Below are 12,236 nucleotides of genomic sequence, written 5' to 3' on the forward strand. Positions count from 1 at the left end.
TTTACCGCCAGCTCTGCTTGGACTCACATTCTAGATGCATTTAACTGAGAAAACAGGCAAAATAGAGAAAGGCTGTAATAAAGATGAACCAAACTAAAGAACTAAGAAGAGAAAATGACCACTATGAATGAATGATTGCCAACTGTAATATGGCACTACTATTTACCAAGAGAAGGCAAGAACTTTTACAGCTTGAGCTAAGCAAGATGCTGTCCTTTTGTCCTCTCCTAACAAGATCAGGACTGTAATATATGCAAATATGTCTAGTCTTCATTATTATGAAAGAAGTTATTAAAAAAAAAACCCAAAACAAATACCTGAGAAATGGTTTGTCACTGACGGCACCTATAAAATTCGAATTCATCTAAATCACAAAACATGTCTACAGACAAGACCATTTTTCTGAATGGTTCAGGCCAGGTACCTCCTGACTCCATGAACTGATGGATGAATTTCCCTGTCCCAGAAGATAATACATTGCCATTCAAAGGCACTTTTCTGCTTATTCTAATTCTAATAATTCCTTCATGTGTCACGAAAGTCTTTAGACAACATGTGCCTGCTACTGAACCTCATGGTGACAGCAAGGCCCCCAGTGCTTTCCAGTCAATCCAGTGAGAAGACCCCTCATCTTGGCAGTAGCAGAAAACCTATAGTGTGTGGCTGAGCAACTGTGACACCATCCAGAAGAAAGAAAGCAGAATTATGCACACTGAAACAAGGCAGCTGCAAAGATGAGGCTCAGTTCAAAATAAAGACACCTAAATTTAGCTCCCTTTATGCCACATAGGGCAAAATCTAGTTGCCTAAACATCTGTAGCTATCTCAGACTGCCCACGATACTCTGCCTGCCTTCCAGCTTCTGCTTAAAAGGCACAGGTGTGCTATCTACAAATTCTATGCAGACTTTCTGAGTACCTAGAGGATATCTCCATGATGTATCTTATCCTTAGGTGTCCAAGCTCCCAAGAGTCAATAGTTAGCCAAAAAAGGCCATGGAACAACAGTAGCCGATAGAGTTGCTTTAACTGCCTGAAAAGAGATGGTAATTATGTATCAGATACCTGGCTTTAAGGTGTTTAATAGAGCTCTGTTAGGTTCTGACCATCCCAGAAAGATACAATTGTCCTGCAGGTTCCCTGGTATAACTGGGAGCGCTGTACAAAGCCTTGGCTGCTCAGGCACATCTTTACTGACACTGAAGTCCTATGCATGGGTCATGGATTCAATCTCCAGCTCTGCAACTGGAGCACTGATACCCCATGCACACACATAGTTAGATGGTGTATCATCAATATGCATCAAAGTACAACAACAGACACAGTAAAACAAAAGGACATCCTAATGGAAATAAAAATTGGATTGGATTTGTTTCAAGAAGGAAAATAACAAAGTCTATTTCTTAAATAAAAGTTATGGAAATAGAATATTTGAGCTTAGCAGATTCGTAAAATGATTTTAAAAGTTGTGATGAAAAAAGATAAATACATTTTTCAAATCCAATTAGATAAAATGAACAATAATTTAAGGCTTGTTGCTTTACAATTTGTAATTGTAAAAAACCAGTTCATTCCAAATTATTTTTCTTGTGCTATCATTAAATATGAATGCCTTTCTAAACCTGTTTCAGAGGATGAATTAACATAACTGTAATAGTCTGGAAGGAACTTTGATCTAGCATAAAAACATGGTAAAAGACATTTCCCACTTTTTTCACTGAGAAGAAATTAATTTTGAAGCTGCTTGAGCTTATATATTGTTTTATTAACTGGGACTAAATCTCAGTTTATTTCCCTATGTCCTTACTTGACTTATACTCATCATTGTAGAGAAGGAACAAGCAAATGATATCAGAACTTCCATTTTCCTTCTAAAACATATTTCAGTCTATGTATGGAGCAATTCCCCTCAACTGCTTCTGATGTCAGCAGGTACAGTAAACCAAAGTACCTTTGTGAATTCTGGATACGGTTTTGAAACACCAGAGTTACATTAATGTAAAATCTCAAATACAAATTGTGTATTTGTACAGGTTTTTTTCTGAATTACAATTAATGTTGCACAGATGTACATCTGCTTATGAGGCAGTACTCTTTCTTGTTTATGTACCTAATTAAATAAACTAAAATGTCAAAATCATACAATTCTCCATCTTCAAAGCAACCTAGAGGCCTAATTCTGCTGACAAAAATGTCTTAATCAGCTGTGAAAATGGGCCATGTGCTTTCCAATCCTGAAGGCACAAAACTCAGTTACCGATGGTAATTATGTACCTATTAGAAATTACTTTCCTGTTATTGTGGCCTTTCTTTCTACCACTGCCTCTGTTCTGCCCTTGCCATTGTGCATCAGGCAGCTCAAAAGCATGGACAGCACGTGGGTCAGCAACCCTGGAGAGAGGCTGCAAGTCCCAGACCTGCTCAGCCCTGAATTACAGTCGAAGACTGGGGGCAGTGGACGTGCTTGGTTACTTTGAGCATCACCCTCTCAGAGACAGTGGGCACCCCTCTCACTTCATGCTAGCTGCAGTCTCAGTTTAGGGAGCTGGAAGCCAGCTTCTTTGCAAGAGGAGAGCATTAAAAAGGAGCTAAACCAATAGAAAGCCTCCAGCAGAACTGGATACCAGCCTGGAGACAGCAAATAGGTGACTAAATGTCCAATATCTGGTCTCAAATGTTGTGCAGTTGCCTGGCCAACTGCTGGCCTCACACCCTTGATCCTGCCAGAAGGAAACTTGTATGGGATTTCAGTTTGTCTAGGGTAGATCTGACCCCATGGCACAAAGCCAGCCCCAAGCACTCTTTTAAGTCTGAGCTTAAACTTTGTTTATTTTCAAGACATAGAAGCATCACATGTCTATATTACACTGGTTCAGTACTGGGCTTTGCTACAAGACAACCAAGCATATGCAATTTTTATTTCTTCTGCTGCCAGAAGAAATAGAACTACTGAAGTGAATTTTTTAGGGAACCATGACACCATAGATCCTGTTCCCAGGCAACATATCAGCTATGGTACAAGTATAGAGCACATTTAATTAAGTTTATACAAAGATCTCAGCAAGACCGTGCTGGGCAGAGCACTGTAAGATTGTCAGGATTCATGACCTGAGTGGTGCTGGATCCTCATGAGAACTTTTGTAGATATGAGCACATTCACATGGGAGAAAAACAAACAAACAAACATGTAATAAACAGATCTTGTCTAACACTCTGTCCTAAATCACTAAAGAACAGCAAATACCCCTGTTCAATTTATACTTTCTTCTCTGACATTCTCAACTGAGCATGTGCTCAACTCAGAATGAATCTGTTGAAGAATTAGAAGCAATTTAGTCATTAGCAATCACTAAACAAAATAATTCCCTTCACACACACAATCTTTAATAGTACAACAAATCAGGACATAAATATTTAGTACTGTGTCTTGTATTTAAGCACAGAACAAAAATATTCTTTTTTTGTTGTTGTTCTGAAGGTCATCAGATGGAAGTTACTATTTCGTCAACAAAATCACATAAAGATGATGCTGTGGTCAAGTTTTATTTATAAGACAGATTTTTACTGTAGTTAGGACATCTGGACCACAGCTCATCTGCCAAGGATCATATAATCCTCATGTGCTCCTAAAACTCAAGAGAGAAATCAGTTAGTCCAGTAGACTGCCCTGGGGATTATTTCTGACTGTTGGATGAGTCTGCTGTAAAATGCAGACATGGCAGGGGAAAGGATCAAGTCAGGACACATTAATTTTTGCTCTACTGGCCATTCTGTGGTGGCAATGAATAGAAGCTGGTACATATATATATTTGGTAAATGTTAAAGAAAAAGCCTTAACTAGCAGTCTTACAGATTCTCTTTCTGGTAACAGAGAGGACAAGCATTTGAGCCACACACAGAAGTAAATAAATGGAAAACCAGAAAGTCATGTTTTCTCTATCCAAACCTGTTTGTTAATAGAATGAACTTTATAGAAAAATTGTCTAAGAACTGATCACCTGAGTTTTCATTTCTTATTTCAGCTTAATGTCTCCATTAACATCAAAGTAACACCCTGTATGCCTCTTAAGTGCTTCAGCATATACGAAATACCTAGAAATTCGAAGTATGCAACTCCAAGAAAACACAGAACTGTATCAGGACAAAGAGCTATGGTTATATCTTTAACATGTAAGCTAGTTGTGACTACAGGCAAGTATGCCATAGCCTTCTGGCTTACTACCATAGTCCAAAACTAGCACTAGAAAGGCTGATGAAACATGGCTTGCAAGTTTAAAGATGTTTAATTTTCACTCACTAAAACTAAAGTATGGACCTAAAGAAAAAAAAAATTGAGAGATGTCAGATATTTTCATTGAAAATTGTACTGTTTTATTCAGAGTTTGCTGTGGAAGCTGTTTTGATCCTACTTTTAATAAAATTTCTTGACAAACTGCCCTTTATGACTTGCTCTGCTAACACTGATTTTGATTAGGAAGTCAGGAAGGGCACCTGTTTACAGAGCTGCAGCTGCTCTGTAGCTTTGGAAGAAGCAGTGACACGTCTGCATAAAATTAGTTATTATGGAAAACTGTTACTGCTGTCTGTTCTGAAGACCAGAACAGCACAGAGCTGACCAGGTTGAGCTGCACTTCTTCACATAATTAGATCACAGCAAGCATAAGCAGATCAACCTGATACAACCTGCAAGTCCCACTGGAGTTCATGGGTTCTGTTATATGAGTTAAAGCCAGTCCCAGCTGGCTGGTTGGGTGCATGTTCTTCTGAAATCCCATAATCTCTACCCAAGAATTACTAAATTTATTTCTTATGAAACTTGTTCATATTTGCCTGAAATTCAAAGCATGTGGTCTTTAAACGCTTACTCTGTATGTCCAAACAGTCCTATACTTAAGATATGAATATATTAAACTTAAAATATGAATATACTAGAAGACTTGTTTAGGAAAAAAGCACTAGTTCACATAAAAAAAAAAATGAATCCCATACAATTCTTTCATAACTTCAATACCCATGCAAATAAAATCCAGATGTGTAACACCAATGTTGATACATCTTGCTTACACATCAAAAACTGTCAATGAAATTCATCTTCACTGTGCAACATGTCCCAACCTCATCCACTATATTTACAGAAAGATTAACTGATGCATTTGTCATATTAAGTATCTGGGTTACTGCAATCATGAAAGTTACACAGTCATCAAAAATTCAATATAAAAGTACTGTTTATATAAAGCTACATATGTATATATATCTACACACACAAAGGCATGGAAAGGTATAAGACTTACCATCACTTGCAGAAAGTGAGTCATTTGCACAGATCAGTGCCAAAATAAACAGCAGATGCTGAAGATCCATACTTCTAACTCTGTAATAACAAAAGACAGTAAGAGAGTTTCTTTACAAGCAAATATTTCTAATACGATATGACATTTAAGCTATTATCTAGTTTTATTGAATTTTTGATTGGACTTAAACCAGAAGTACGTTTAGTTTATTGTTTATTACCTCATAAAGTAATACATCATCTTGCAGTCCTGGACAGATAGTAAATACTGTATTTACAAGAGAAGTAGCTTATGTGTCTCTAGTCCAGTAAATACAGAGGGAGGAAAAATCTAGTATTGTCAATTGATAGACTGCATCTGCAAATGACTTTAGAACCTCCAAGAATGCAAACATTAACAATCCTAGCGTAAACCAGAACACCTTTAAAACTTGCCCAAAAAAGCACACTCCTTGTTTTCCTTAATTCACTTGTGCCACACGCACACACACACCCCCTCACACAATCCTGTTTCGAGGCACTACTTTGCCCCTGCCATTATCACCAGCATCTGTTAACAGTGGTGAAGGGCAGAAGCTGCTCTGTGCTAGACTTGCAGACTGTGCAGACTTGTGCACAAAATGGTACCTTGCTCCCAAAAACCCCATCAAGTGTCCATAGGAAGTATGGGGAAAGCATCTTATATTATGACCTGACCATTTATTGCTATGGAGGTTACCAGAGACCTTCAAAACTAAAGCTACAACACACAAGCCAAAATAAGCATGGATGTTGAAACAAATCAGGCAGCATTTTTTTGTTCTGTGGCACAAACTAGCACAATATGCTGACACCTTACTCAGAGAGGCAGCAGAGAGAATTCCACTTCCACATCTGACTGTAAATTGGCAGGACAGACCTTGATTCTACACTGGACTGTTTCATTTAGAGATCTTCTTCCTTTATCTAACAGGAGATTAAATCACAAGTGTCCAAACAACCAAGCCAACTAATGAGTAAAAATCTCTAAGTAGGTGTTATTAAGTAACAATTTATGCTATCAAATCTGGGTGTCAAAAACTAGTCAGTTCCTTAGTACAGTTATCAAAGTTTGAATTAGGTTAAAGACCATAAAACACAAGAATGCCAAGTATGTAAAGCTATAGTAATGCTGAACTTAAAATGTAATTCCCCTCAGTCTTCTTACACTAAAAGAACAGAATGAATCCCACTACAAAAAAAACCCCCGAAACTATTACCAACTCCAAATTTGTCATCCATGCTGTTCAGTACAAAACTTGAAAATCAGAAGGTATTTCCTCACATCCTCCTTAAACTGCTCAATAATTCTCAGGTTTCAGGCTCAATGTAAGTGGCATTTACTGCTCCAGACTAGCAGAACCTAAGCCAGACCTGCAAAGGCAAGCCAGGAAATTCTCCCCACACTCACATCAGGACAAGGATGCCCAGCAGCACCACCCAGACAAGCTTGGGCCAGCCTGAGTGGGCATGGGACTGCTACATGGAGAGAATAGCTGTAGGGGCACCTTAGATTGGCCAGGCACCAGCAGGACTTTTCTCTGGCCAAGCAGACATGGGGCACTCCAAAGAGTGGGAGAGAGGGAGGGACAGAGGGAGGGAGGAAGAAAGGAATAAAGGAAGAAAAGTGCTTTAGTGAGGATTTGGGGCAGTGTGGGAGTGAGACAACTTGGGGAGCAGGACCAGGAGAAGTGACAACTGCAGCTGTTGGAATGCACAGACCTGGGACAAAGCTAATAAAGCAAATTGCAGGCCAACAATCCTCCTAACTCTTAGAAGAGGAGCTACACTGCCACAGTACAAGGTTCATCCAAGATCAGGTACATTTTCAGGTAGCTCAATCGGTTCCCCTGCTTCATCTGTACTCTTGTTTAAAGGATTCTTATTACCTGTTGTTAATAAATCTACTACAAAAATGTGCCTCTGTGTTTGTAAAATCCTCTGCTGTTACACAACTTTACCCCATCAGTATCTTCTCCCCCTCAGCTCTTCCACTTTCTCCCTAAAGTTTTATTTTCTCTTTTACAGGCCTGAGCACAATGCCACTTTATTTACAATTCTTCTTCCTCAGTTCCCAGGCATCCTGTGCTGCCTTCCTATTCACACTTTCCTGTTCTCCCAAATCCACTAGCCTCTACTAATCTTCAAACAACTATTTTCCAAGGCTTTCTACTTCTTCCTGCCACAAGAGAAGGACAAACCCTCACAGGGTTGTTTTTTTTTCCCCGTGAGAACAAATGTGATCAGAATTCATCATTCAGAGCACACTGTTTCATTTTTCATAACCACACCAAACAAATGTGATGGGACCAGGGTTGGTCCCCACGTGCAGCTGTCACAGTATGACCATCCCCTCCATCCCTGCACACCTGACTGGTGGGCATCTCAGCTTCCTTCTAAGAAGAGTGGTTAGACAGCTGAAGCACCAACCCAGGAGCTTGGAAACACATCACAAGGTCAACAACCACACAGCACTTCAGTAAGGTCTTGTTACTGCAGAGGAACACAGTCCTCTTCCAGCACTGCTGTTCCCACTTGCAGTGGCAGACTTGTTTACATACCTGCAACACAGTGAACTCCATTAGGAGATTGTTCCAGTTAAAATTAATCCATAAACAATTATCGTAATGAACCTGTTTGCAGACTGGTTTTATCAGGACTCCCCAAAGACACAGCTCAGGAGCGTAGCTGGGACAGCTCAGGCATGGGAATGAGCAGTCAGGGTGGAGGGCAGGGCACAGCCACCCTCCAGCAGCAGCTATTACTTGTTTAAGAGCAATTCTACAAGTATCGGGAAATTTCCTGCTCAGCCAGAGACATTGACTAAAACCACCAGCTCGCGGATACGGGCACAGGATTAAATTGTGTTCCTAAACCTCAGAGACGAACAAAATTTCTGCTTCATCCCTTGCCCTTTTGCTAGTAAAATGCAGTATAGAAACAAATGATGCTTCTTCACTGGACTCTCACGAATCCAGAATCTCAGCAAGACAAAACACTGTCTTGGCACTGCCTAAAACCACGTGGGATATCCACAGAGTTATCCATTTAGACAAGTTGTGAAAAATATCCAACCGCTATACTCTGAACGTCCCCAATATGGACAGGACTGAGCTCAAAACCAGGAACTGCTCTCATTGGAAAATATGGATGCATCATGCTCCACTCTTTGTGCAAGAGCCTCTGTAAAAGGCCAAGCTGTGCTATTTCCTTGGAGCTGCAACTCAGAGCTTTTGGGATAGGGCTTGTACTCAAGGCCTCACCCAGGCACATGGAGCTCTGCATGGGATGTGAAGCACGAGGGACGTGACCTCTACATGTAGCACAAACACCAAAAGCTTGCCTGGGCTGCAGTCATGATGGCCAGTTCTAGTACTCTTTGAGATCAAGTGAGAGCTACACTGCCATGGCTCCAGTCTCACTGGAGAAAATCTAGTGGAAATCAGGAGTCTCCACATCATGATACCACTTTTAGTGTTACAGAATAAAAATTCTGAGAGAAGGGTCCTCTGAATGCCACCTGCACCGCCATCAGACAACTACAGCCTTGCAGAAAGTTCTCAAAGACCTGTTCTATAATGACCCACTGCCCTTCCTCTAAGACACCCTTGTGTGCTTGCTGTCAATAGGAACAGTATTGTCCAGAGGCTGCAGTGTTAACCTAGCAAGAGACAGCTCCTGTGTAGGCAATAGGACAAAACTGATCTTTTACAATCCAGTAGATACCTACCTCCCAACACCTACCCTATGTGTCTATGAAAGACAAATTGCACTAATAAAGTACCTCTTATTCAACAGTTGACAATCCCCTTCATGTGTCTGTAACATACACTATTCCAAAGAATAATATTCTATGTCTTACTCAACTCCAGAAGTTTGTAAGAATGAACAGAGTTAAAATCAGGGAAAAAAAAAAAAAAAATACAGCAGCTGACTGTCCTCAAGCCAGCTGAAACTTGACCACAGAAACATTTGGCTAGAGGTCAGCTCAGGCTAATTACTTCAGTACAGAAAGGGAGCCAGGAGTTATAAAAAGGATATAAAAAAAATCTTGGCCCTTTTCTATAGCAATGTTGGAGTAAGGTCAATCATAAGTGAATTTAAACACAACATCTCTACAGTGGGATGTGAACAGTCAGCATAAACATACAAAACTGGGCTAAGAAGCTCCCTGAGAAAAGAAAGTTTAGTCACAGCAGACTGAGTTGTTTGCACCTACTTTGATCAGGTAAAAAATTTAACTCTCAAAAAACGCTAACACTCAAAAAAAACCCCCAGGAGTCTTGCTTATAAACAAAACTTGTTTGAAGTGGGATCTTGACCTTTACATTGTTTCTGAACCTGAAAGGACCAGAAGGAAGGAGAAGGACAAAGACACTGAACTGCACCTATTATGGCACTTCTGCTTTTGCCATCACCATTAACTCAGGATACTCCATACATGTGAGTTTTTCCACAGTAACCTCCTTCAGTTTAGCATTGTTTGCCACAGCAGCATCTCTGCAGCTAGTACAAAACAAAGGGTAGCCTCTCTGCTGCAAATCAAACCACAAAATTACTGAGTGAAGGATTAATCTGAAGAGTTTTCTGTACACTGCTGTTTCATCACTCTATTAGATCACAAAGAGGAAAGAGCACAAGAGCATGCCATGCATGTGAATACACACCAGCAGATCCACCACCAAATGAGAACAAGTGCTGAGAAGGGAATGTAACTCCAGGCTCTCCAGGTCTGTCCTGAATCTTCTTTATTGCAACTACCAAATATGTGTGCAGGAATTTTCTGGGTGAAAGGCCTTTATTTTTCAAAGTGTAGACATTTCTTAGAAGTTATTTCAGGGCATGACCAGTGACACCAAGACGTAATCTTTCTGTGCTTGCCTAAAAACATTCACATCACTTTGGCTGATCATGCATAGCTGAAATCACTTTGCCTGTGTACCCTCATTCCCAAGTGCCAACAGGATGGAGTCATTCTGCAACTGAAATTAGTTTTAGCCCTTCCGATCAACACAATCTAAAACTGCAATGGACTTACAGCCTTCTTCCCTTGCTTGCTGATATTACAGCTTGATTAAGTCATCAGCAGCCCCTGGACGAGTGCCTGTTTTCATAGAGCCCTAGTCAGGGCTCTGTACTCAGTCACAGTAAGAAACAGAAATAACAAATTGTCTGAGCCGATATGAGTAACATGCCATTCACCTATTGTGTACTGTTATCCTGCATATAAAGAGAAAAAGAATGATACCACAGAAGCAGAAATTACATACTCCAAATTAAAAAAACAACCAACTAAAAACCTCATAAAGGGCACATTTCACTTAAAAAAAAAAGTCAAAACCTAAATAACAAAAGAAACATGAAGTTGCACTTGCTATGCATGAGGACTTTGAGGACTGTGAAAAAGTACACTATAAATACAAGCTAAACCTATGGAACAGAGGCAACTTTATATTATTAATTAGGTCTTTATGTCAACTAAACAATGAATACTGATTTCAAGTGCTAAAATGTTAAAATTGCAAATGGAATCTGTTGAATTAATTGTTCACTTCAGGTTGAAGAAAATTTTTTTCCTACATCCCTTTCAATTTTGAGATAGAGAATATATGAAATTTCAAGACCCAGTTTATCTCTCTCTCTATTGTAAGAGATACCTTTAGTGCTTTTAGTTGGTTTCTTTTTCCTATGGATTAATGTGTCTGTTAGTTACTCTGATGTAAACTGGTAACAGGCCAAAGGATTATCAGTTCTGTGATGTGATCAAGGAGCCCTTCTGTGAATCCACTTCTGGCCATTGCTCTGGGCTTGTACTGAAAGCTCTTAAAAGTCGTTCTCCAAAAATGTGGCTAAGAAGTCTAAGGATGGCTGTGGCACATGATGTGTCACTTCTTCATTTACAGGAAAATGTGCTGTACTTCGACAGCAGTAACCTAATGAACAAGGTACACAGAAGGAGGATTTCAGCTCTAAGACTAGTAAATCTCTCCATCAGAAAACAATTCCTAAAAGAGGGTTGCAGTTACAGTCTTAAGTTTCTGTCAGAAACTTACACAGATAGAAAAAATTGAACTTGGAAAAGACTTAATTGCTCTTTTTGCCTTTCAGCCCCCAAAACAGATCAAAGCAGTGAAACAGATGAATCTCAGATGAAAGTGCAAACATTTAGCTGCATAACGTGCACATGAGAATTGCTGAGCAGATACTCAGCTTTACATATAATTGTATCACTAAAGAAGATTCAGGCCTATTTATGAGAATGATAATTATTTCAGGCTAGAAACACTTTCTCAACTATAGTACTAATTCTTCCAAGGCTTCTCTGTGGTTTTGTTTGGGTTTTTTGTTTATTTGTTTGTTTTTATTTTTTTATTTTTAGTTATTATTAGTATTTAGATACAGTCATCCAAAAGACAAAATTCTGCTCTTTGCTTTGTTATTTGTACAATGAATTTCAAATAAAAGTGCTAGAATTTATTTATATAAGCAAATGTATATCCCAGTCTGTTTGAAAAAATATAATCCATCCATTTAATGTCCAATATCATGTCAAGAAAGCAAAGAGAAATATCTACGTCTGTATCTAGAACTAACACCCTAGTAATCTGTACTAAAAAAATGTTGTTTTACTCAAAAAGCCTTCACTGAGATAATTACTCACACTTTACATAAAGAGATTAAATTCTATTTCGAGCTCTGTAAAAAATTTTGTGCAAGTGTGAATAAAACCCCAAACCATAAAGCAAAAGCTCTTCAGTAGCTTGCCAGCACTGAAGTTTAAATCCTGTCGGGACTACAGCCGTGTGGATCCAATGCAGCAAAGCAGTAAAAAACATCTGATTTCAAGTAGGCAAGATTATATATTTAACACGAGAATGTGGCTAAGTAATTCTCCTAGCACTGTGAGAGCTTAGCACCTCACAGAA

General features: G+C 39.3%; 1 protein-coding gene across 2 annotated transcripts in view; it reads right to left on the bottom strand.

The window, feature by feature from the left end:
* GHR (growth hormone receptor) overlaps window positions 1-12,236 on the bottom strand; it is a 119,282-nt gene that overhangs the window by 59,031 nt on the left and 48,015 nt on the right. For both annotated transcript variants that reach the window (XM_014261823.2, XM_014261824.2), the window contains exon 3: window positions 5,294-5,373. In XM_014261823.2, the coding sequence (XP_014117298.1) occupies window positions 5,294-5,363 (70 nt within the window). In that variant the 5' untranslated portion in view covers window positions 5,364-5,373. The remainder of the gene's footprint in view (window positions 1-5,293; window positions 5,374-12,236) is intronic.

The sequence above is a fragment of the Pseudopodoces humilis genome, chromosome 4, assembly GCF_049639895.1.
Source record: "Pseudopodoces humilis isolate 2021_Gansu_Grassland_sample_001 chromosome 4, ASM4963989v1, whole genome shotgun sequence".
Lineage (NCBI taxonomy): Eukaryota > Metazoa > Chordata > Aves > Passeriformes > Paridae > Pseudopodoces > Pseudopodoces humilis.